The sequence below is a fragment of the Prionailurus viverrinus genome, chromosome F1, assembly GCF_022837055.1.
Source record: "Prionailurus viverrinus isolate Anna chromosome F1, UM_Priviv_1.0, whole genome shotgun sequence".
NCBI classification, from domain to species: domain Eukaryota; kingdom Metazoa; phylum Chordata; class Mammalia; order Carnivora; family Felidae; genus Prionailurus; species Prionailurus viverrinus.
In genome coordinates, this window is record NC_062577.1 from 9,740,258 (window position 1) to 9,762,861 (window position 22,604).

The window sequence follows — 22,604 nt, forward strand, 5'->3', positions numbered from 1 at the left end:
TCAAAGAACCAAAGATCCTCTAGAGCTTCTCTCTTTACAGAAGAGAAAAGGAAGGTTCAGGAATGAGTTACTTCCCTGACGTCTTGTATCCGGACGGTAGCAGAGTTGGGCTTGTGATCTCCATCTCCTGGGCACTCACTAATCCAATCTTCAATTTCCTGCTCCCCTATTCACCCTTTCTGCCTCAGAAGCTGAGGGCAGGGGCGCCTGGGTGGCTCAGTCGGTTGGGCGGCCGACTTCGGCTCAGGTCACGATCTCGCGGTCCGTGAGTTCGAGCCCCGCGTCGGGCTCTGTGCTGACAGCTCAGAGCCTGGAGCCTGTTTCAGATTCTGTGCCTCCCTCTCTCTGACCCTCCCCTGTTCATGCTCTGTCTCTCTCTGTCTCAAAAATAAATAAACGTTAAAAAAAAAAATTAAAAAAAAAAAAAAGAAGCTGAGGGCAGGAGGCAACTGCACAGAATTCAGCTTTGCGCTGTTGTGTAACCGTCTAGGGTTGCATCACGGCCCCCGTGGACGCAGCGCGCCTCGCTCCTTTGTCAAAGTCACCTCCAAACGCTAATGGGGAATCCCCCTCTTTGTCCTAATAGCCACCATTCTGGCTTCCTCTCAAGTAGAGGACATTGTCCCACAGCTTGTATTGCCAGTGAGGCAGAAAGGGAAAAAACGAGGCAGAAATGAAGGTTAATTGAATGCCCAGTCTAATGCTAGCTACTTTCTACGTGCTGTTTAACTGTGTGCTTTTTATATACTTCATTCTCACAAAAGCACCTTAGCTCATTTCATGGATGAAAAAACCATGCCTCCTGGAGGCTGAACAACCTGTTCCAATGTCAGAACCTGAAGGAGGCTACCCTGAGCCTTTCCACTGCGCCATGGCCCCTTTCTGGGTGGAAGAGGGCTACTAAAGGAAAATCCTACCCTCACAGGCTGGCAAGGGTGCGGTCCACTGGCCAGAGCCAATGCAGCGGAGAGTGGCCCGGCCTCTCACTTGATAGCCAGGTTCACACTCAAATCTGCAGCTGGAGCCATATGCAAAGGCAGTGAGGGGATGAACACAGTCCATGGTTCCTTTGCCAGGGGCTTCCAGGAGCGGACACCGCACAACTAGAGAGAACAACCAAGGACAGAGAGAAAGATACTAAGGAAGGAGAAAACCCAGACCCACAGCGGGAAAGTAATGATATAACTTCCAGGAAATCCAGGTAGAGCTAGGAATCTGTAAGGGTCAGGAGACCCTAATGATGATTTGTCCAGACTTGGACAATCCATCCACAGGGTGACCTTAATCTTAAAAAAAAAAAAAAAAAAAGACTCCTCCAAGGTTTTTATAATGTCCTCTATTCCTTTATCTCTATAAACCTGTCATGGTAGGTCTTCTCGTATCTAGAAGACACTAGAAGGATGTAGATGCCATCCTTTCCCTCTTGCGTGAAATTTATGAATGGAGCCATTCTGAAAACTGCTTGAGGGCTCTGAGTTTGGGCCAAGGGAGGACTTTTTAAATTTATTTGTAGTCAGATCAGCCTCTTGATTTTTCTGGAGCCTGGCCCTCTTTTCCCATCCTGATGTACTAAGTGGCAGGTGGAAAGGAGAGTCAAGTTGTGGCGATTCAGGCCAGCTTATCCATAGACCCCCACCGTCCTCCGTACTCACAGCAAGGACTGGCACGGTAGACGTCGCATATCCCCAACCACCGGAAACTCACCTTCACACCCTGGGGGTGAGGCTGTCCACACCCCCGAGGCTGTGCACTGCACCACCTCTGGCCCGACTAATGCAAATCCCTCTTCACAAGCAAAGTGGCAGCTGGACCGGTATTGGAGCGCTTCCGGAGAGGGAAGACACGTCATGCTTCCTCGCTCAGGAGTCTTCAGGGGTGGGCACTGGGCAGCTACAAACAACCACAGAGCAAAGGTGTGAGCCCTTGGGTTATGCCCAGCACCTGTGAAACCTTAGGATGCCCCAGCAGCCGTCTGCATCTTCCGTAAGTGATGGGCAAGGTGAAACACCTGGTTGGTTCAATGGTACTTTCAGGAGCCATTTGGAAAGATCCAAACATCCCCATTTTGCATTTAAAGAAGCAAGGTCAAAGTATCAAATTAATAAGACTCAACCCCTAAGTCCTCATTATTATACTGTTCACTCTGCAATTAGCAAAGGGAGAGAGGTCGCTTTGTGATGCTTTTGCCTGAGAATCAAGAGTTAAGGTGATCACCTCACTCTATAGATGCAAAACATCATGAAAATCAAAATCAGTGTCACTCTCATTGATGGGTAGTAGTAAAAATCAGAATTCCCCATCGAATGTAGATGCTCATTATTTCTCACGTTTTTCTAAGTTTTTTTTTTTTTCTTGAGAGAGAGAGAGAGAGAGAGAGAGAGAGAGAGAGAGAGAAAGACAGCATGAGGGGCAGAGAGAGAGGGAGACACAAAATCCAAAGCAGGTTCCAGGCTCTAAGCTGTCAGCACAGAGCCGGACATAGAGCTCGAACCCATGAACCATGAGATCATGACCTGAGCTGAAGTTGGACACTTAACCAACTGAGCCACCCAGGCGCCCCAATCTCTCGTGTTTTTTAATGGAGAAAGCTTATTTTCCCCTTATTTTCTAGTCGTCATCGAGGATGGAAAGAGTAGGGTCCACATACCTATACATTGCGGTGGGTTATTTGTCCACATTCCAGAAGCCAAACATTCCAGCTTGCTGGGTCCATTCAATTCGTACCCTTCGGCGCAGTGGAAGCTGCACTCTGAATTGAAGGAGAAGTTCCCGAGAGGGTGGCTGCAGTTCATGAGCACGTGTTGGGGGAGACCAAATTCCCCACACTCTTGGACTGTGGGGACAAAACATTAATTTTCTTTTCATTGCAGGTTTAAAGACAACATCAGGTTTGCTGGACGTTGGAACTATTTGTATGACCCTCTTAATCCTGTCTTTCTGGGCTTAGTCTAACCCAACCTGGTCATCTTTACTTGGTTCCTTTGTATTGGCTACATCTTGGGATATAATCAGTCTTTCAGTGGTTTTTATTTCAAGCTAGCAAAATCAGCCTTTGTTTTGCTTCCCTTTTACCGTGTAGGTTTTTTTGAACCAATGGTCTACGGATAAAAGGTTTCACCCAGAGGGTGTGTCTTGGGACAATTTGAGTGGGGCTGACTGACTGACCCCAGAGAGGACCGGGATGAGCTTTACCCCCTGGAGAGTTTCCAACATGATTTGCTTCCTGGACCACCTCCAGCACAAGACCAAAGGCCACAATAATATCAACAAAATAGCACCCTCACCGTATTCACATTCTGGTCCATAGAATCCAGGGAAGCAGGAGCAGGTGTAGTTCCCGATGGTCTCAATGCACTCTCCTTGCTTGCTACAGGACATGTCCTGGCAGGACGCTGCACGGATGCAAAAGGGTCAGTATGGTACGCATTCCCGGGAGGTGTGAAGAGAAGTTAGATTCCTTTCCAAGCCACAGACCCAGCCCCTCTTGGTATAAGACTGAGCTAGCCAAGCAACACAAAACTACAGTGTCCTCTGGAGCGCCAGCCTGTTCCCTGCAAAGGGCATTGTGGGAGCCTACCAGAGCATTGCCTAGCTTCCATTTTAAGCTGTTGTCTAAGGAGGAATTGCTTTGTGTAGCCCAGAGAGATAAAGAGCCACTGATCGATGTGTAGACAGAGAAACTCCTCTATGTGGTACAAAATAGATTGTGGCTTTTTAACCAAGAATGTGCATAGAGTTGTATTATTACGGAAACCCCTATGATGGGCATTACAACATAAAGGCTGGGCATCAGATGTGGCGGGGCGGGGGGGAGGGGGGTGGGTCACACATACGTCATCAGAGTCCTGGCTCGGCTGCCTACTATTACAGGACCTCAGGCAAGTGACTTCTCTGAGGCCAGCCTGCCCCGGGTTAGGGCCAAAGCCCTTCCACTGTTTGTTGATTTCAAATCTGTGCCCAGCGCCGCACAGTGGAGGGGCAGGGGAACCACATGAGACGCTTAAGACCTCCTCGTGGTACAGGACAAACAATCCCACGGAGAGATGTTTCACGGGCCTAAATATGCCAGGCTTAGGTAGTGCAGAGTACGACTGACTAGCCACACCCTTCTCAGTGAGTCCCAGTGGAGAAGGGCTGAGGTTCCTTTCCTACAAGAGACTCTTTGTGGGCGTGTGCATCATGCACCCGACGGAGGGTTCTGAGAATGTTGTCACTGATGAGGTCATAGCTGGGGGCAAGGCCTGTGGCTATATTTTCTGGTGGCGTTTCCTCTGCACACATTGGGCCACTTTAGGGTTGATTACAAGAGGGAAGTCATATGTCACATTCAGGCTTGTGCTAGATGATGTCTACCTACGTTCCCTCTCAACTCTGAGAGGCTCGAATTCTAGAGGTCGTGCCGGTTCTACAGGAGGGCATTCCCGAGGCAGCCGGCAAGTTTGGTGGGGCTGCACGGGGGCCCTGGGAAGGGTCCGAGTAAAGGGAAGATGCAGGAGGCGATAGAGGTCTGGTCCACATCTTCCATCGTATTCACCTTGACCCCACCAATGTCTTACAGCCGTGATACACGTGCCCTATGTTCTTGGAGCACACATGGTTTGTTCTGATCGTAGCTTCCTAAGGATCTCAGAATGATCTCATGTGCTACAGCGGGGGGGAGAAGCCACATCAGAGAGATGCAACCAGTTCCAGCGTAGGCGCGTGACCCCAGGAGGACCACGCTTCCACGCATGTCTGCCTACTCGGGAACCGCTCACTCTGTCGAGAAGCAAACATACTTGCAGGGTCTCTTCACTGTCAGTTCCCTTCCCTCATGCCACTGGTCCCTACCAGCACACCTGAATGCATGCTGCCGTCGAAGGGAATCTGTAAGCAGATTCCTTCATAGCCTGGACCTTCCTCTCATCAGTGAAATGAGAGGACCTGACTGATGAAGTTCTCACGAGGACTAAACGAAACTAATACGAAACAGGCTTACGACCCATGAACTAATAACATCACAATAACGTAGTGATGTACAATAGCTATCAGTTATAGCTGTGTCTCCTAGGGGCCAAGTTATCTTCCAACGTATACTGCCCATTATATGAGGGCGCCGTGGTGCCGAAAAGCTCTGGATATAAATTTTAGGGGACTAGAAACTCCTGAGCATGTATTTAATCAGTTATACACTGAGGAAGGTGGATCCGATGATTGTAAAATGTCCTTCCAGTTTCAGAAAAACCCAGGTTTCTCTACTCCTGATCTTATATTCTTCAAGGTGCTCCTTAATGCTGCATGATTGTAGTTTTTTCTTTTAATTAATTTTTTTTAAGTTTATCTATTTATTTTGAGAAAGAGAGAGAGAGAGAGAGAGAAGCAGAGGGAGAGAATCCCAAGTAGGCTCCCCGCTGTCAGTGTACAGCCCGATGCAGGGCTCAAACTCACGAACCGTGAGATCATGACCTGAGCAGAAATCAGGGCGCTTAACCTACTGAGCCACCCAAGCACTCCAACTGTCATTTATTCTTTGTTTTCACATACCTGACTTTGTGACTTGATGTTATTGACTCAGTGGCTCTATTAGTGAACCAGGGAAGGCTTTTTTTTTTTTTTGAAACAGATAAACTTCAGAGTACAGAAGCTCCTACCTGTGTAGCATAGTGCCCGCTTCTTTTTCCAGCAGGGCTCATCGTTCCACTTGCCAGGGGCCGACACGCTCTTGATGTAGATCTCCACACAGTCCTGGTTGTTCTTCTTGTTGTTGGGCTCGTTGTCAGCCCAGTTCTCGGCCTCTTTGGTGAGGACCTTTCTGGTTCCCACCCAGGTCCATTTATCATTGATCCTTCGGATCCCAATCCAGTAGTAAGAGTTGAAGTAAGGCATGACATCGTTGAGGTAAGCGATCTCTTTTTTATTCTGGATGGCCACTAAATCCGTGTAATGCTTCTGGCAGAACATCCGGGAATAATTCCATGAATATGCTTTGATGCTGTAATTATAGGTCCACGCTGCCACTTCTTTCTGCTTTATTAATTCTGAGTAAAGGAGAGCGAGTGCCAGGTTAGCTTCCTTCACCGGGAGTCCGTGAGCATAAATACGCTTCTGTGTAAGTCAGATGGGTTTCTGACTGGAAGACAAAGAGCTAAAATATGACTATGTTGTGTCTAATCTAGTCGTCTTAAGAAGGAAGAGTGGTTTCCATCTTTCACCCAAACACATATATATGTGAAGTCAAAATAAGAAAATGTACTGTTCTGAGGACGCTTGGTGCTAAAAGATTTGGAATCATAAGAGAACAGAGTTGGAAGGGACCTTATGAGGCATCTAGTCTCCTTTGGTAAACGGAAGAGACATAGTAAGTAATTTGTCCTGTTTAAAGGACACACAGAATGTCTTGGTGGCTGCCTCATATCTACAGGTTCAACCTCTTCACGTGGAAAATAAGATGCTTTATGATCCGGAGCCTACCTGCTGGGCCAGCCTCATCACCCGCCATATTTACCTTCTTAGCAAAACAGAACTCCCACTTCTGTGCTTTGCACATGCTCCCTGCTAGTCTGGCTGCCCTCCCCACTTATGCCTGGTAAACCTTTCCTCCCCCTGCTTTCCTTGACTTCCCCGGGTAGGCACGTCTCTGCCTCCACTTCCCGTTATCGCCCTCTGGGCGTTGGAACGTCTCTTCATATGACGCGGTCCACACCGGCCCGATTGTGAATTTTATCTCTGGGTCCTTAACACCAAGCACAGAGCATGGCGCTTAACAGGTGTTCAGTAAATACTTGTTGAGTGAAGCACAACGTGTTTGTGGCAGAGGCAGGTCGCAAACCAGATCTCCTGGCCTGCGATCCTACTCTCATTCCACTTGTTCTTGACTGTTCCTCTTTGGTAAGTTACGCTACGCCCTCCATCTCTGCTCACTCACGTGGCAAAACAGGGCTTAGAACAAGCCGTTTGAAGCAATGCCTGTGGCAGCAAGTAGAAATAGAGTTTGTGCCCTCTGAAAGTGTAAGGGGGACTCTGATGAAAGCTGTTGTTATCGTGGCCAGTGGGAGCTCACCCGGGCCAGAAGAGGCCAGATCCCACACGAAGAGGTGTACAATGTAAGCAATCAGGCCTGGAAGTGCCTCTTTTTCCTGTTTATAGAGTCTTGTTCCTATTCAACCCTGTCCTCTGCTGCCCGCACGAGGGTCATGTATGTTTGTCCCTCCCCCACTGACACCTCTACTGCATTGTTTTGCCCTAAGACTTTATTTTGGCATCACCAGGGCTGCATTATTGACTTTCATGGACTCTGGGCAGCTTTTCTTTTATAAGCTCCTTCCTCCGTAATAAAATACTAAAACCTATATTTTATAATTGCATTAGTAGAAAGACATACATATCAGTACGGTATACTAAGACGTTTTTGTGGGTCCCTGACAGTACTGTGGGCCAGGGCCTGCTGTGCCCAGTGGCTAATTGGTCCTGGATATGTCCATTTCGGTTTGTCCCAGAGCCTTTCCACCAATATGATGGTGTTGGGTGCATTTTTCTTCAAGGCGTCTGGGCGGGAACAGTTTTCCCATTCCTTGTAACAACTGGCTAGCATCCTTAACTTCCCCTCATTACTCAGGCCTAGACGAAAGGTTAACACCAAGTTTACCAAAGATTAGGGCACTGAAGCAAAGCAGTTGGGCAGTTCTGAAGATCACCGTCTGAAATCTCCAGTTCCAGATGGCTTTTAGGCAGCTGGCCTGAAACGAGAAAGGAAAACTTCCTTTTAGTCCCCATGTGAAATCAATGTGGCCCCCAAATCCCTGTTAGTAATCATTGTATTGAGTTCTAATCCTCCTTGTTTCCAGCAGGGTGGAGGTTCAAGTGCTCTGCTTCCTTCTTGTTTCTCCCTGCTCTGCTCCGAGCCCTGCTCTGCACCCAGGCTGAGGACAGAAGTTGTTTCTTCTTTCATTCGATAAGTATTTATCAAGTAACTACTTTGTGCAACTAAGATTTTTCATTTACGAAACATTTTATAATTTTCGTGTAAGAAGAGTATTGTCATTATTATTATGCAATAATCTCCCTTTAAGAACCACTATGCCATACCCCAAAATAATAGGAAGTTGCACGCAGACTCCCCGATCTGCACAGATACTTGGATGCACAGGGCATCGACAAATGGTGCTGGGCTATGCCGTCTGCTCTGTATTATTGACCTATGTCTTGTCTCCTTGCTTTACAATGGCGGCCTATGTCCACAGTACTGTTCAATATTTAATACATATGCACGGTACCTATATATTTAATATTTATTAATATGTATAGTAATTCTATTCCCTTTGGATCAATAGCAAGTACTATATTTAATGGGCTCCCTTCTGTGGGGACTTCATGAAATCTGTTAACATTTAAAAAATGTTTCGAGGGGCGCCTGGGTGGCGCAGTCGGTTGAGCGTCCGACTTCAGCCAGGTCACCATCTCGCGGTCCGTGAGTTTGAGCCCCGCGTCGGGCTCTGGGCTGATGGCTCGGAGCCTGGAGCCTGTTTCCGATTCTGTGTCTCCCTCTCTCTCTGCCCCTCCCCCGTTCATGCTCTGTCTCTCTCTGTCCCAAAAATAAATAAAAAACGTTGAAAAAAAAATTTTAAAATGTTTCGAGACAAATAAGTTCCGGGAACGCTCACCTTAGCCAACTCCCTCATGCTGCACATGAAAGTACTAGTACTAAACGTTGGTGAGTCTAAAATCGCATATGCTTTCAAAAAGTTGAACGTTTTAAATTTGGATTTATTATTACCTTTTTTGTAAAGGAAGTGAGATTTAGTGATCAAGAAAAGACTTCAAGCTTAAAGTTGTATTAGGTAAAAATTTTGTAGAGGAGGAGGAGAGAAGATGAATAATATAAAATTTCCTATTATTAGGAGCTCGCTTATATATTTTTTTAAGTGACGAGGGCTATCAGATCACTACAGTATTTAATTCCATTGGAATAAAAGACATGATGGGACATTTACTTATTGTAAAAGGCTAATCTTTACAATGTGTTGGAAATCCCATCGCTTGTTAATTTTAAAACTGATGATGAAAAATATTAGCTTTCCACTTAGACAGGTGTAAGGCGTTACACAATTTTCCAGAATTCTCTCAGAGGCACAAGGAACAGAAGCATTGCTGCTAAAGAGCACAATAGCGTAGGCTGCATGAAGGGGACCCCAATATTCACCTTTGACCTTGCGCTGGGCTCCTCCAGTAGACTAGAGAGAAGTATAGTATTTTCACCCTAATGGTGCTCTCCCTGTGCTCTTTGGAAGTGGTTTTCTCCCTGTGCAGAGCGTTTCTAGGGGTTTCTCTGGCTTTGGGGCAAGCTCAAGGAAGTGTGTGGGGAGGCTCCTGCTTCCCTATCAGCGTCCAACGCCGGCCACTATCCTAAAAGAGCTGTTTCATGTCATAACTTCTTTGTTTAAACTTTGAAATATGGTTTGGTTTAAACAGAATTGAGAGAGAGAGAGAGAGAGAGAGAGAGAGAGAGAGATGGTTTTAAACATTTCAAGGTTTTAGAGGACTTGGTAGATGCTTCTGATCAAGCACAACATGTAAGAAAGGGAAATACATTACGCATCTCCTACTTTGATCATATTTTTCCATTAAAAAAATCACTAAATATTAAGAATGACTCCTCACAGATTATTTGAGAGACGAAGGAGGCCATAAAGATTAATGCCAGGTCAGTTAAGCATTTCTCCAGCATTCTGCAGCAGATCTTTTGGACTGTGAATACTTGAGATGAGTTTCAGTGAGTAAGATGATTTGCCTAAGCTTGCTCACCTGGATGGATGTTGGGTTAGCATAGTGATTACCCTTGCGGGACTTTTGAACTCCTTTGAAAGCCAGATAAAAGCTATCATCAGGATTCTTAAAAAAAAAATAAAAATGCACAGTTGCAATGTTTTTAGACAGTTTCAGAAGACTCATAGATCCACTAAGTCTGTCCATGTTTAATGGACCGCAATTTCAAATCTCTGTTAACTGTAAGGCAGCACCTTGGCTCACTGGAAACTGACAAGGGTTGTATGTGGAGAATGGATGACGCCTTTGAGTGGTCGTTTTCCTCTGAGGCTTCCTTGGGGTGGGCAGGCCTTCCACACCTGCCCCTGTTCTACAGTGTCGTCTTCAGATCTAAGATCCTGGAAAGTTAAGAGCCGTGTCCTAGTGTTATTAAGCCTGTTTAGTGTTGAAACAAGAGGAAATGACTCTAGGAGAAATGGCCATGCGCTCTGCTAATCTTTAAAGTTCTCTGGCAGCCCACTTCAAACTGGAAGTAGCCGTCTGAGACTGGGTCATTAGAATAACATCCTGTGCCTGCATAAACCTTCATTAAAGCCACTTCACACCGCGATTGTCTTTAACTTTTACCTTTCCTAAGAACTACAAGTATGGGGTGAAGAGAGGGGCAGGGAGAAAGTGGAAGGAGAAAGTGTTTATCCCTTGCCCTCACTTGGCTTGGATACTGGATGCCAGCAGAAGTCCCATAGCTGCCGGCATTGCGAGCGGCGCACAAAGTTGGGAGAGATGGTACCGCGGAAAGGGATTCTGTTCTCCTGTCTACATTGTAGACCACAGCTTTGCACTTTTAGAGCAGAACTGACAAAGTCCCTCCCTGGACCCTTTGCCTTCTGCCCCGATGCTATCTGATTTCTCTCCTTCCTCTGGTTCAGCTTCCTTAACTTCCTTGCCTCCCTTTACTCTCCGGCCTCCTCCAAACTCCAGCCTGTGAAATGGCCCTTGCTACCTTTATCACTGAAATCCTAATTACCAAACCCAGTGAACATGTGCCCTTGTTATTTTCCTTGACCTTTCTGCAGCAATAAATACTGCTGAGTAGTTCCTTTTGTTTAAAATCCTTCCGTGGCTCCTTCTCTTGATTCTTCTCTTGCATCTTGAGCAATTTTGATGAGTCTCCCTCTGAATCTACTTCGACCCTCTTCTGGCACTTGTAGAGATAGACATTTCCCTGGGTTCTGGCCTCCATGACCCTATTCTCTTATCACTCATCTGCTGTCCTGAGGTCACCTTCTGGTCATCTCTTTGCCAACGGCCCCAACACTGTATCTCCATCCCTGACTTCCCTCTTGAGCGTGATGTCTGCAATCCAAGTGCAAAGCAAACAAATGATTGCCCAGCTGGAGGAGGATGCTGGCAGAGGCTTCTCAAGGGCAAGGGCTCTGCCTTAGGTCTGAATCTCAGCCATAGTAGAGAGCAGGTGCTTACTGCTTAATAAATATTTTATGAATGGATGAACAAATAAAGAGCAATGGCAGAGAAATGACTGAAAGTAAGACAGAAGGGTGTACTGAGTAGGAAAATGTTGAAAAATATGTGATCATTAGACCTAAGTATTTAAGGGCTACAGCAGTAGTTGTATCACATTTGAAAGTATATTATTAGGCAGAAGAGCATAAGAAATCGGTGCAAAAAAATGATCTTGGCACTTTTTCTCATTCTATTTGGGTGTGAGAGAAGCAAGGGGCATGATGGTTCACATCCCGCGTGAGGGAAGAAATGAGTAGGACTCACTCTCTTCACGCCATGCGGGTAAGATAGAGGGATATGTGGAGAAGTGCGGGAATCAAGGATTGTTAACATAGGTCGTGTGTTTCAGGAAAGCTGGGAAGGGTATCAAATAGCAGCAGCTCTTGGATGTTGGGGATGAGAAAGCACATTTCTCTCCTTTGCCCAAACCCTTCACATGAACCTGTCATCAAATCCCGCTGGCTTTACCTTTTGAGCTGATACCTGGTCGTTCTCCAGATTTCCACTTACTGCTACAGAACTAGTGCACACATCATCCTTTCCTTCCTGGACATCATCTGACTGGTCTCTTATCCTCAAGTTGCCCATCTTCCATTGTTTCTCTATAATGAAGTCAGAGTGATGTTTCTAACACAAAAACCTGACCGCATCACTTCACTACCTAAAATCCATCGGCTGTTCCTACCCCTTGAGCAATACCTACAAACTCCTCGAGATGACACATATAGGACCCCTCAAAATGTGGCCTCTACTTGTCAAGTCTCATCTCCTGCCATTAATTTTCAATTTATTTGTGCCTCTCCCCCCCCCCAACCCCAATTCTACAATGCATTTGTAACGAAACATCTCGTAGTTTCCAGAAGGCAGTGTATGTGCCCAATGTTCTTCTTATTGCCCAGAGCACTCTTTCCTTCTATGTGTGCCTGGCTCTATAAGTCCAAACATCTTCTCTTGAAAGGAGCCTTCTCTATGATCGATCCTTCCCCACCGGTCACCAAGACAGGCACTTCCTGGCCCCTTGTCTATTTCAGTAACTACTGATTTGCCAAGTGCCTACAATGTGTCAGGCGCTCTTCTAGGCACTGGCATTAAAATGGTAAAAACAGACATCATTCCTGTCTTACGGAATGTATGGTCTATTGAGAAAGACAGGTAATGAAGCACCAATAAATACATGGCAGTTCATGACAAGTAAACGTGAAAACTGGAAGCTAGCGAGAAGTCGGGGGAAATAAGGTGAGGCTATGTGATACAGGGACTTGTGGTCACCTTAGGCAGGGAGTTCAGGGCAGACTTCTCCAAGGAGATGATGTTGAAACTGAGAGCAGAATGGCCAGAAGAAGCCATCCAGGGAGAAGCAGGAGGAAGAGCATTGAAGACAGAAGGAAAAGCGAATGTGAAGGCTTTGGGTGGCAGCCAGGTGTGTGTGGAGAGTTCAAAGAACATGAAGCCATCAGTGTGGCTGGAATGGAATGAGCAAGAAGGGCATGACACGAAGCTGGTCACAGGTCACTCCGGGCTTTGGGAACTAAAGCTGGGCGGTGAGATTTGGTTCTAAGTGCAAAGAGGAGTCAGAGGCCGGGGGGTGTGAATTTTAAGAGAGGCAATGATGTCGTCATTTGGTGTGAAGAACTGGGAGGTCCCAGAGGTCAACTGGAAAGGTGAGTTGGGGCCCGATCTTGCGGGTCTGACATAAATGTCAGCAGAAGGGATCCAACCGTCAGTGTTCTGAACAGGTGCACGTAACCATGGTGGCTTTGATGACTCAGAGGTAGAGAGGCTGAGCTGTGGAGAGAGGAGACTACTGTACTAGTCCCAGTGGGAGTAAATGGGGGACGGGCTTGGGCTGGGGTCAATGGGAATGCAAAGTGGGGAGGTAGATATGAGGGTCTCTGGGGAGGCAGGACTATGCAAGGTGCTGGTGGCAGAGTCCAGGTTTCACAAGGCATTACAATGGACACAACACTTCCCTCAGGTTCTGGATGGGAGTGGTGGTGGCATAGCATGGATATTGGTAGCCCCAGCTTTATGTTTATGTGGATGTTTGCATTTTCATCTGGGACAGAGAGTTGTACTTTCCCCAGAATCCCAAAGAACTCCACAATCCAATGTGTTAATACACTTCCGAGATAGAGGAGGATCCCAAAGAGAATAGAAGGAAGAGATGACTAAGTCCTTGTCCATGTAAGTTGACCAATACCGGGAATGTCTGATATGCAAAAGAGGAGACAAAAGCAATCCACGTTCTTTTGTCACTGGAGTTCACACTCAGGACAGACTCAAACTCCTTTCCCCTCTCTCCCTAGTCCTCTTATCTCTATTTCTCCCCAACACAGAAAATCCCCATTGCCAATATTTGAAAAGTGAACGATAGTAAAGCAAAGAGGGGGTTGAAATCATGTGTGAGTGCTGCTCTCTTCTGGCATCCCGCAGAAAGGAGCTCAACAACAGAGATGTTCGGTTGGTTCCTTTCTAGCCACGGACTGCAGGGTTTGGGACTGTGGGAGAGACTCCTGGCAAGTTGGGGGTAAAACCGTGTGTATCTTATCTGTTGATAAGTTCATGAATGCCTAGTTTTCCTTGGATCTTCCCTGGATCCCAAACCCCCACGAATTTTTTTCTTTTCACAACAATAATAGCTGACATTGACAAATCAGTTACCATGTGCCAGGCTCAGATTTACACGCTTTTCAGAGCAAATCCTACTTAATCTTCAAAATGACACCATAAAGTAGAGCACCATAGGGGCACCTGGGTGGCTTGGTCGGTTAAGCGTCAGACTCTTGACTTCGGCTCAGGTCATGATCTCACTGTTCCTGAATTTGAGCCCAGCAACGGGCTCATGCTGACAGCACGGAAACTTCTTGGGATTCTCGCTCTCTCTCTCTCTCTCTCTCTCTCTCTCACACACACACACACAAAATAAATAAATAAACTTAAAAAATAAAGTAGAGGGGCGCCTGGGTGGCTCGGTCAGTTAAGCGTCCGACTTCGGCTCAGGTCATGATCTCACGGTCAGTGGGTTCGAGCCCCACGTCGGGCTCTGTGCTGACAGCTCAGAGCCTGGAGCCTGTTTTGGATTCTGTGTCTCCCTCTCTCTGTGACCCTCCCCCGTTCATGCTCTGTCTCTCTCTGTCTCAAAAATAAATAAAAACGTTTAAAAAATTAAAAAAAAATAAAGTAGAGCACTGTAAGTATGTCTATTTTACAGATGAGGAAACTGAGTCACTAACAGCACTGAGACTTAAGGCAGCTATGGAAACCATGTGGTTACTCTGCAAGAGTCCCAGCTGACTCCTAGGGCTCAGAGAAGGAACTAGGAGAGCCCAGATGAGAGAGCATTTACCCACAGGTGTGCCACAGGGCATTTGCTCAGCCTTGCCCTCAAGCCACAGAGAAGACCGATCCTGGAGAAGGGGGTTGAGGGTTTACCAAGATCTGTGCCCGCGAGAGTTTCTGTAAGCTCTAGTAGGAAAAACAGGCGCCGTGGAGCCAGAGGGCAGAAGTCTAGATGCAGACAACATCAAGCCTAATAGGGGGGCTGTAGGTGCAACACCTCATCTCCGCAAGGTGCAGCGACTTCATTTGTAACATGAAAATAGCAACCTCACCTCCCAAGGATGTTGGGAGGGTCAAAGCAGACAGCAGGTTTTCAGATGCTCACAGTCTAAAGGGCTACTCAACATAAATTGCCACGACCACTGCTCTTCTGCACTTTCTAAACCTTTGCCCGCCTAACTCAGCCTCCACGCAGCATCTCGTCCACTTCCCAGAGTACAGAGAAACGAACTTACCATCTCCTCTGCGCCTCGGCTTCCTCTAGGCTGTCTGCCCAACCCAGACTTTATAGCCTCCCTGCCTCCCCTCTGTGTCAGGCTGTTTAGAAAAGCAACTTCCTATTCAAGTTCCAGAATTTCACCACAGCCCTTCACATGAAGTTGGATGTTGATAACGCAGGAGTGGTTGATAATAGTTTGCAGTGGTCACCAAGGGGACAGGGGTCACCTACCTCAATGCGGGGGAGGGTCTGGAGACAGGGGCAAGTGTGAATCACTTCAGGACATCCCGGGCTAAGTGGTGCAGGAATAGTGCCCACACCCCCCCCCAGGAGTCAGGTTTCCTCTGATTATGCTACGAGCCCCAATTTAAGGTCGTACAACTGGAAAACATGCTTTGTCTTAATCATAATGTCCTAGTGTAAATATTCCAGTTACTGTGAAATCTCAGTGAATGTTGACTATTCCAGAAGCGAGGCAAGGGACCAAAAATTGTAATAAAAATAATTAAGGTGGGAAAGGAAAAAACCACTGAGAAAATCCTGGCTACTGGGGGCGATTGCCGGAAACAGTTTTGACACGAAATATAAAAGAGACATGGGTCGTTGTTAGGAAAGGGTTTCTGCTTCTTGTATCAGGAAAAAAAAAAAAAGATGTAAAACTGGAAGGTTTGTGTGTGGGGATAGGAGGCTGTGGGCTCAGGGCTGAAGACCTGGGCTCTGTGGCCCAGCTGCCTGACATCCGTGTTGGCTGCACGGGCGTCTCACCATTAGGCAAATGACCTAAACTCTCTATACCTGTCTTCCCACCTGTGAAACAGAACGATGGTACCAGAACTCACCCCACAGGGTTGTCGTGAGGTCGGATGCTTGAAGCAATGGCACACGGTCGCGCTCGACAGCCAGCTCTGCTGGCTCAGAGTTATCAGCCAGCAAAATCAAGTCTCCAGGACTCAGGTCGGAAAACCCTAACTCTTGATTTATTTTCTTGGGAATCTGGCTGTGCAGTACTGGGTGTTACTCTTCGCCCGCCGGGAGTGTGCCCTAGCAAGTTCCTACCCTCCTTGTGACTCAGTTCCCTCAGCTATCTTAGTAATAAACAAGGACTGTGGTCACTGCATGGAAGCATCAGGGCCATGGATGGATTTATACGGGAAGGACTTGGAGCATACCTTGTCCACGGTGGGGGCCAAGTACACGGGAGCTGTGGTTTTCACGAGACTTGCTTCCATTTCCTCTGTTTGTACTTTCACTCTCCAGACCCTCTTTTTGGCATTACCTGCCTTTTTTTTTTCTTTTTTTTTTAAGAGAGAGAGGGTGAGCAGGGGAGAGAGAGAGAAAGAGAGAGAGAGAAAACAAGGGAGGGGCAGAGAGAAAGGAGGACAGAGGATCAGAAGAAGCGGGCTCCGCGCTGTCAGCACAGAGCTGGATGTGGGGCTCGAACTCACGGACCTGGAGATCTTGACCTGAGCCGAAGTCAGATGCTCAACCGACTGAGCCAATGCGTTTTAAGTCGGATAATGCTGCTTTTAGGGAGTCTGAGGGAAGGAGAGAAGGATTTGGGGGAGGAGGAATGGCAGGACGACAACTTGACTTTGTTGAAAGGCTGTTCAGGCTGAACAGCCATTTGCTCACGTGGATATCGTCTGTGTGGAAATTTTAGGTTGTTTCTACTTATGTGGCCATTGACACAAGGAATCCAGACACACAAGGAATATTTGCATCCCTTCAAGGGTCCAGGCAGTGTGCTAGCACTAGGGATTCGGTGAAATCCTCGCGGACCTCACACTTACTTGTTTAAGGGAGGAGGCATTAGGCGTTACGTAAAAACCACACAAACGAATGCAGAAAGAAAAAAATGAGGCACCGTGAAAGGGTATGATAGGAACTTGACCTGGGGAAGGCTCCCCAGAGAGAGTGACTCCAGAGCCGGGGTCTCACTTTGAATAAACACTACATCAGGTGGGGAGAACGCTCTAGGCCAGTCAAGGTTTGGAGCAGCCTGGGAGTCTCTGGGCAGCCCCGGGGAGGGTGGTACAGGAGGCTGGACAGTAGGGAGCACTGGGACCGTGCCCGGTCTCCGGCCATGTTACAGCTGTCAGCACGTGCACCATCTGCCATCAGGTGAGATGGAAAGCAGTTAATTCCTCCTGCACAGCTGGTCCCTCTACTCGGAGAAGCGAGGGGACTTTCTACATCATAGGCTGTAGGATGATAGACAAGAACATAAAAAAAGAGCATACAGGTTTTCCCCCTTCTTGTTAATATAATACATTTGCTGTTAACAACAACAAAAAAGAGGCGCACCTGGGTGGCTCAGTCAGTTGACCATCTGACTCCTGATTTCAGCTCAGGTCATGATCTCACACTTAAGAGATTGATCCCTGCATTGCCCTCCGTGCTGAGCATGGAGCCCGCTTGGGATTCTCTCTCTGCCCCTTCCCCACTTGTGTTCACGTGTGCTCTCGCTCTCTCTCTCTCTCTCTCTCTCTCTCTCTCTCTCTCTCTCTCAAAATAAATATTTAAGGGGCGCCTGGGTGGCTCAGTCGCGGGGGCATCCAGCTTCAGCTCAGGTCATGATCTCATGGGTTCATGGGTTCGAGCCCTGCATTGGGCTCTGTGCTGACAGCCCGGAGCCCGGAGCCTGCTTCGGATTCTGTGTCTCCCTCTCTCTCTGCCCCTCTCCTGCTTGCGTGCTCTATCTCTCCCTCAAAAATAAATGAGCATTTAAAATTTTTTTTTAAAAATTTTAAATTTTTTTAAAAATTAAAAAAAAGTACTTTAAAAATTTTTTAAAAATAAAGAAAAAGAAAAGAAAATTCAGAAAAGCACAGGGAAGTGGAAACAAATCACCCGTGATGCCGCAGAATTGGAATGGAATTGGCATCCCATTACACATTCATTACGATGCTTTTTCTGTTTTGTTTGATAATACATCATAAACTTTTGTGATGCTTTAAAATATATTTCTGCTGTAGTTACAACTAAAAAAAAAAAACCCAATATACAAGTAGATGTAAGTACAGATACACCTACAACATAAAGATGAACAACGAAGGATAAAGTCAATCTTCCCATGGCTTAAATGGACTTTATCAAAACTTCCCAGAAAGGAGGGAATGGGAGAAGAAAAAAAAAAAACAAAACTTATCACACAAGGGGAGACCTTGTGGCCTATACGCCTGAAGTATCTGTCCCTCCCCTGATAGCTGACCCTGTCCTGAACAAATACGTCAATCTTCCCCGTACAGCTTTCGGAAGACATCCTACATCAGTTTTTCGAGCTTCTAAATCTTCCTGCTGAAACTCCATTTCAATTGGTCTGTGGTGTTATGATTAAGCATTTCTCTTCTCTATCTTTGCTCTCCAGCTTTTGAAAGGGAAGGAAAGGCAGTGAAAGCAGTCATCTTGGCAAAGGTCTCCGAAAGTAAGCATGTTCACCCACATAACCATGTTTATGTCCTCTCAGCCCTACCCAGGGGTTCATTTATTCATCCCATATATTTTTGTGAGGATGTGCTCCGTGCTATCACATAAATGAATATAGGACACAGTCCTGTCCTGAAGGAGTCAAAGACCTTTGAGGGACAGGCATGGAGACAGATAATGACGAATATCACGGAGGAGCCAGTATATACACCCATCCCTGCACAGACCCCATGAGAGGACAGCGAACTAACTGCCTGCTGGGGGCAGTGGAGAGGCGTTTGGAAGAGGTGCTGGAAGGACACGACCCTTCGGCTGGGTGGAATAAGCCGGCTTCTTTTGTTCAAGCTCAGCGGTTGGACACGGGCATGCAGAAGAGACTCTAAACTCAGCAGATTAACTAGGAAGTGGTTTTACACATTAAAAGTATTTTTACTCTTCCAAGAGCCTACGGTGTCTGGGGCCCTTTGATTACCAGAAGGCTGTGATAACCACAGAGAGGTTATCACCTACAATAGAACGCTAGCAACACAATTCAGTGGTGACCTGTTTATAAATGAACACCACGAATAGACTATTTAAAAGTCACTGAGGAAGTGGAGCAGAGATACTGTTTTTATGAGCTACCATTACTGAGCACTTAGTCTTAGGCCAGACGTTATGATAAGCTTTTAAAAATCTGTATCTCACTTAAATCCCCACAATGACTTTCTGAGGCAGATTCCATGGCACAGTTGGTCCAACTACTCAGAGATTATTACGATCGGCATTTTATTGAAAAGGATATTGAGATGGGGCGCCTGAGTGGCTCAGTCGGTTCAGCGCCTGACGTGGGCTTGGGTCATTATCTCACAGTTCGTGAGTTTGAGCCCCACATCAGGCTCACTGTAGTCAGCAGCGTGGAGCCCGTTTCAGATCTTCTGACCACCCCCCCCATCTCTCTCTGCCCCTCCCCTGCTCGTGCGTGCATATTCTCTCTCTTTCTCTCTCTCTCAAAACATTTATTTTTTTCAAAAAAAAAGGAAATTTTTTTTCAAAAAAAAAAAGGAAACACTTCTCTTGGTAGTCTGGCGAGTATTCTATGCTCAAAAGCTCTGATAATGAAAGATGAGTCCAGAGTGAAAGGAAATCAAGCTACTTCTCACATCCATGTCAGGACGTGGTGTCTCGTCTCAGGTCACCGAGGCTCTGTTACCGAGCCTGCTTGGGTTAAAACTGCCTTGATCAGAAAGGGAAACTGTAGCCAACTTGCTGATTGTATTCGTTGTCTGGAAACGTGAGGCAGACGTAAAAGTGCTCCGATTCAGAGGAAAAAAGGCAAGACCAGATGGGAAGTAGAACAGGCTAATTTCTGAGCCTCGCTGTTTTGCGTATAATAAAAGATTAAAGAGCTGCTCATATTTGGATCACATAATTTTCTTTCTCTCGATGCACACAAGGGAATGTTACCTCTAATGACAATTATGCCTGCTCTCTGCAGTCAGTTATTTCTTTGGGGATACATCTCCTAAATGGATATCAAACTGAGAGAAACCTACCTGACATATTTTCATCACACAATTTCATCCAGTAAAGCTGGTTTGATGACCCGAACTGCTCTTGAGACGAATAACAGCCTCACAGTTTCTGTAGGTCTGTTTCTAGCACCTCCAGCATTCTAGAGGCAGGGCAGCCAAATATAGAATTAAAAACACTAATTTGGCATTCAGAGGCACCTCTTGTGGTTCAGAAAAGTGCTCCTCTAGTTAATGAACTTTTTGTTTTTTTTAAACTGAGAACTAAGCAAATTATGCAGTGAGACCTCTCAGGCAAGCATCGGTCTATGTAACAGCATCATCACCAACAACTTATTGACTGGCTGTTGTGAGTAGGACATTGTTTTAGGGTTTGGACTTGACACAGCTATTGAAAGTCAGTTTGCTGAGTTTGCGCAGAAAGCTGCCTCTGGGTGCCCTTGGTCTGGTTGGAGATGTAGGTCACATGCACAGAAGGGAGAGATGGTGACCTGAGACGGGGCAGACCCACACAGACCGGGAGGGCAGCCTGAGCCCAGGGAGACAGCTTGCTGGGAACTGGCTACACACGAAGTGCATCTCGCACTTGCGACAAGTCTAGACGATGTGAATCTTCCCAGATAGCCAATTCTATTATTTCTGAAAACGCTAATATTTATTAGGTTTTAGAAACTGAGCAGTTTCAGATTAAGCAGAGAGGGATTGCAGGGGAGAAATGCATCTGCAGTTCCTTCTGATGCACACGTGCACACACACACACACACACACACACATACATAGGCTTTTTTTTAAAAAAAATATTATTTGGGACACCTGGGTGGCGCAGTCGGTTGGGCGTCTGACTTCAGCCAGGTCACGATCTCGCGGTCCGGGAGTTCGAGCCCCGCGTCAGGCTCTGGGCTGATGGCTCGGAGCCTGGAGCCTGTTTCCGATTCTGTGTCTCCCTCTCTCTCTGCCCCTCCCCCGTTCATGCTCTGTCTCTCTCTGTCCCAAAAATAAATAAAAACGTTGAAAAAAAATTTAAAAAAATATTATTTTCAACTACAATACATTTGTGGCACGCCTGGGTGGCTCAGTCGGTTGAACCTTTGACTCCGGCTCAGGTCATGATCTCACAGTCTGTGGGTTCGAGCCCCGCGTCGGGCTCTGGGCGGACAGCTCAGAGCCTGGAGCCTGCTTCGGATTCTGTGTCTCCTTCTCTCTCTGCCCCTCCTCCCACTCGTACTCTGTCTCTCTCAAAAATAAACATTAAAAAAAATTAAACATAAATACAATAAAACTGAAGAAATTCCATTTTTTTTTCCCCCCAGATAGATTTGGAGGTGTATTTTTGGAATGGCTTCCTGAGCAGTATCTCTGTCCTGAAGTTGGGACTAAGAAGTCTGACCAAGTGGATTCTCACCCAGAGGACGCAGATCCCCCAGGCCTGAATAGAACGAGGGTAAACTTTAACTGGACATCCCGCGGGCCTGACCGCCCCTGAGTGAGTCTGTCAAGTGCAGAGGTAATTTTGAACTATGTCCTTGTAAATATCTTGGTTCTCAAAAATGTATTGAAATACATATAAACTAAGACATTAAACAATAGATTAGAATAAAATAAAGAGCCGGAAAAACAGCAGCTGTTATAAAGTCCCTTGGCTGGAAGCAATCAAATCAAGTCCAAAGTTTTAATCTTCAAATAATTTTGCGATTCTGGCTCCTGATAAAAGGGAATTGTTTTGGTACAATGGCCACTTAGGGATTTGCTTTCCTTTTAACAATGAAGAGACAGGAAAGGGCGTAATTTGAGATTTTCATTTGGGTGACAGTTTTGCACTCACACTGTGCTTAATGAGTGCTCTCTTCCTATGGCTGATGTGTTGTTTTGCTCTTTGCTCTTACAAGAAAACTAAAATTTTGTAGCTCACCTGTCAATCTAATTAATGAAAGTAAGTTTCCACAATAAAATAGTCTTTTGCTAGAATGCAAACATAAAAGTAATATATTCTCTTATGAAAGATCCATAGCATACAAAAAGGCAAAAAAGAAGACGTGTAAACCATCCGTCCTATCAACCATCCCATCCCCCAACCACTGTATTTTTTAAGACAATCACTGTTAATATGTTGGTAGGCTTTCAGACTTTTTTAAGTTCGTATGTTCACAGATAAATTTGCGGCAAAAATGGATTCAAGTTTTATCTTTGTATATTAGTTTTTAAAACGAAACTGTACACTAAAGACATCTTTTCATGTTAATAAACACACTTCTACATCAGCCCTTATAATGGCTGCATAGTATTCTATTTTCTAATGCAGCATAACTTATTTAAACTTCATACTGATGAAATCTTGCTATTTTTGTTTCATCTAAAAAAAATTACAGGATGTGATTTCCAGCATATTTTATAAAAGTAATGCCTGTATCAAACATTTATGTCATTATTAATTCCATTGAAGAGCTGCCTTTTTTTTTTTTAAGGTACTAACTGCAACTAATGGGACACATGCCCTTAAAATAAAAAGTTTCTATTATGTATCCAAATGTCAAACTTAACGATTATTGAGAAGTGTACTGCTTTAAGGCTGAACACAAGGCTGCTACATTTTAGGTAAATAAAAGTCTTTATTAAAAACTAGGAGG

General features: G+C 46.0%; 1 protein-coding gene across 4 annotated transcripts in view; it reads right to left on the bottom strand.

Moving 5' to 3' along the window:
- The window catches only part of SELP (selectin P), a 47,114-nt gene that overhangs the window by 23,451 nt on the left and 1,059 nt on the right, over positions 1–22,604 (bottom strand). For 3 of the 4 annotated variants that reach the window (XM_047840721.1, XM_047840719.1, XM_047840718.1), the window contains exons 2-7: positions 7,625–7,715; positions 5,631–6,017; positions 3,285–3,392; positions 2,648–2,833; positions 1,705–1,890; positions 918–1,103 (exon numbers count right to left, since the gene is read on the bottom strand). In XM_047840721.1, coding sequence (XP_047696677.1) covers positions 918–1,103; positions 1,705–1,890; positions 2,648–2,833; positions 3,285–3,392; positions 5,631–6,017; positions 7,625–7,715 — 1,144 coding nt within the window. The remainder of the gene's footprint in view (positions 1–917; positions 1,104–1,704; positions 1,891–2,647; positions 2,834–3,284; positions 3,393–5,630; positions 6,018–7,624; positions 7,716–22,604) is intronic. The other variant, XM_047840720.1, reaches the window with a different exon arrangement.